Here is a 764-nt window from a genome sequence, read left to right on the forward strand (position 1 = left end):
TGAGACAGAGTCCAAGAAGGTATTATAAGCTTACATTTTAAACAACAGCAAAAGTTCAGCCTAAATTATGAAATGCAAGCATAAGAAATCTGTGTAAAGGATTTGTAAAACTATTTCTCAATGAATCGGAGTAGTAATTTTCATGAAGTTGTAAAAGTTGGTCAAAATTGTTGAGTAATTACTAATGAAACAACTGAATTTGTTTGTTTTACTCTGACAGGAGGAAAAACAGAGGAAGGGACTTGCTGCTAAACTAGAGCTGGCCAAGTTCTTACAGGAGACCATTGCTGAGATGGCCAGGAGGAACAAAGCAGCTGTTGGAGATGAGACTCAGAAGTTCTCGACTTACGTGCAACAGGTGAGTTCAATAATCAAATCCATTCTTCCATATCACGTATAGTTAAAATCACGTATAGTTCTGGTTGTGACTGACGCTTCTAACTTGTCTGCTATAGGTGAGGCACACCGGTGAACAGCCCAGCACTAAAGACATTGTGAAGTTCTCCAAGCTCTTTGAGGATGAGCTGACGCTGGAGCATCTGGAGCGGCCGCAGCTGGTGGCCTTGTGCAAACTACTGGAGCTGCAGCCCATCGGCACCAATAACCTGCTGCGTTTCCAGCTGATGATGCAGCTGCGCACCATCAAGACTGACGATGAGGTGAGACAAAACCAGACAACTGCCACTGACCCTCTAAAGTAGTTTTACAGCTGATTTTATGACTGGACATGTTGCTGTGACCTCTAGGTTTGTGGGTGACTGAAC

General features: G+C 43.3%; 1 protein-coding gene across 1 annotated transcript; it reads left to right on the forward strand.

Moving 5' to 3' along the window:
• Window positions 1-6: 6 nt before the first annotated feature.
• On the forward strand, window positions 7-659 carry LOC107735380 (LETM1 domain-containing protein LETM2, mitochondrial-like; the record flags this gene model as incomplete). The annotated part of the gene is made up of 3 exons (XM_016547080.1): window positions 7-19; window positions 221-358; window positions 456-659. Coding segments are annotated over exons 2-3 (270 nt in total), but the record flags the coding sequence as incomplete, so codon positions are not given.
• Between the last annotated feature and the right edge of the window lie 105 nt (window positions 660-764).

Source organism: Sinocyclocheilus rhinocerous, unplaced genomic scaffold (assembly GCF_001515625.1).
Source record: "Sinocyclocheilus rhinocerous isolate Xijiao unplaced genomic scaffold, SAMN03320098_v1.1 C36017010, whole genome shotgun sequence".
Taxonomy (NCBI): Eukaryota; Metazoa; Chordata; class Actinopteri; order Cypriniformes; family Cyprinidae; genus Sinocyclocheilus; species Sinocyclocheilus rhinocerous.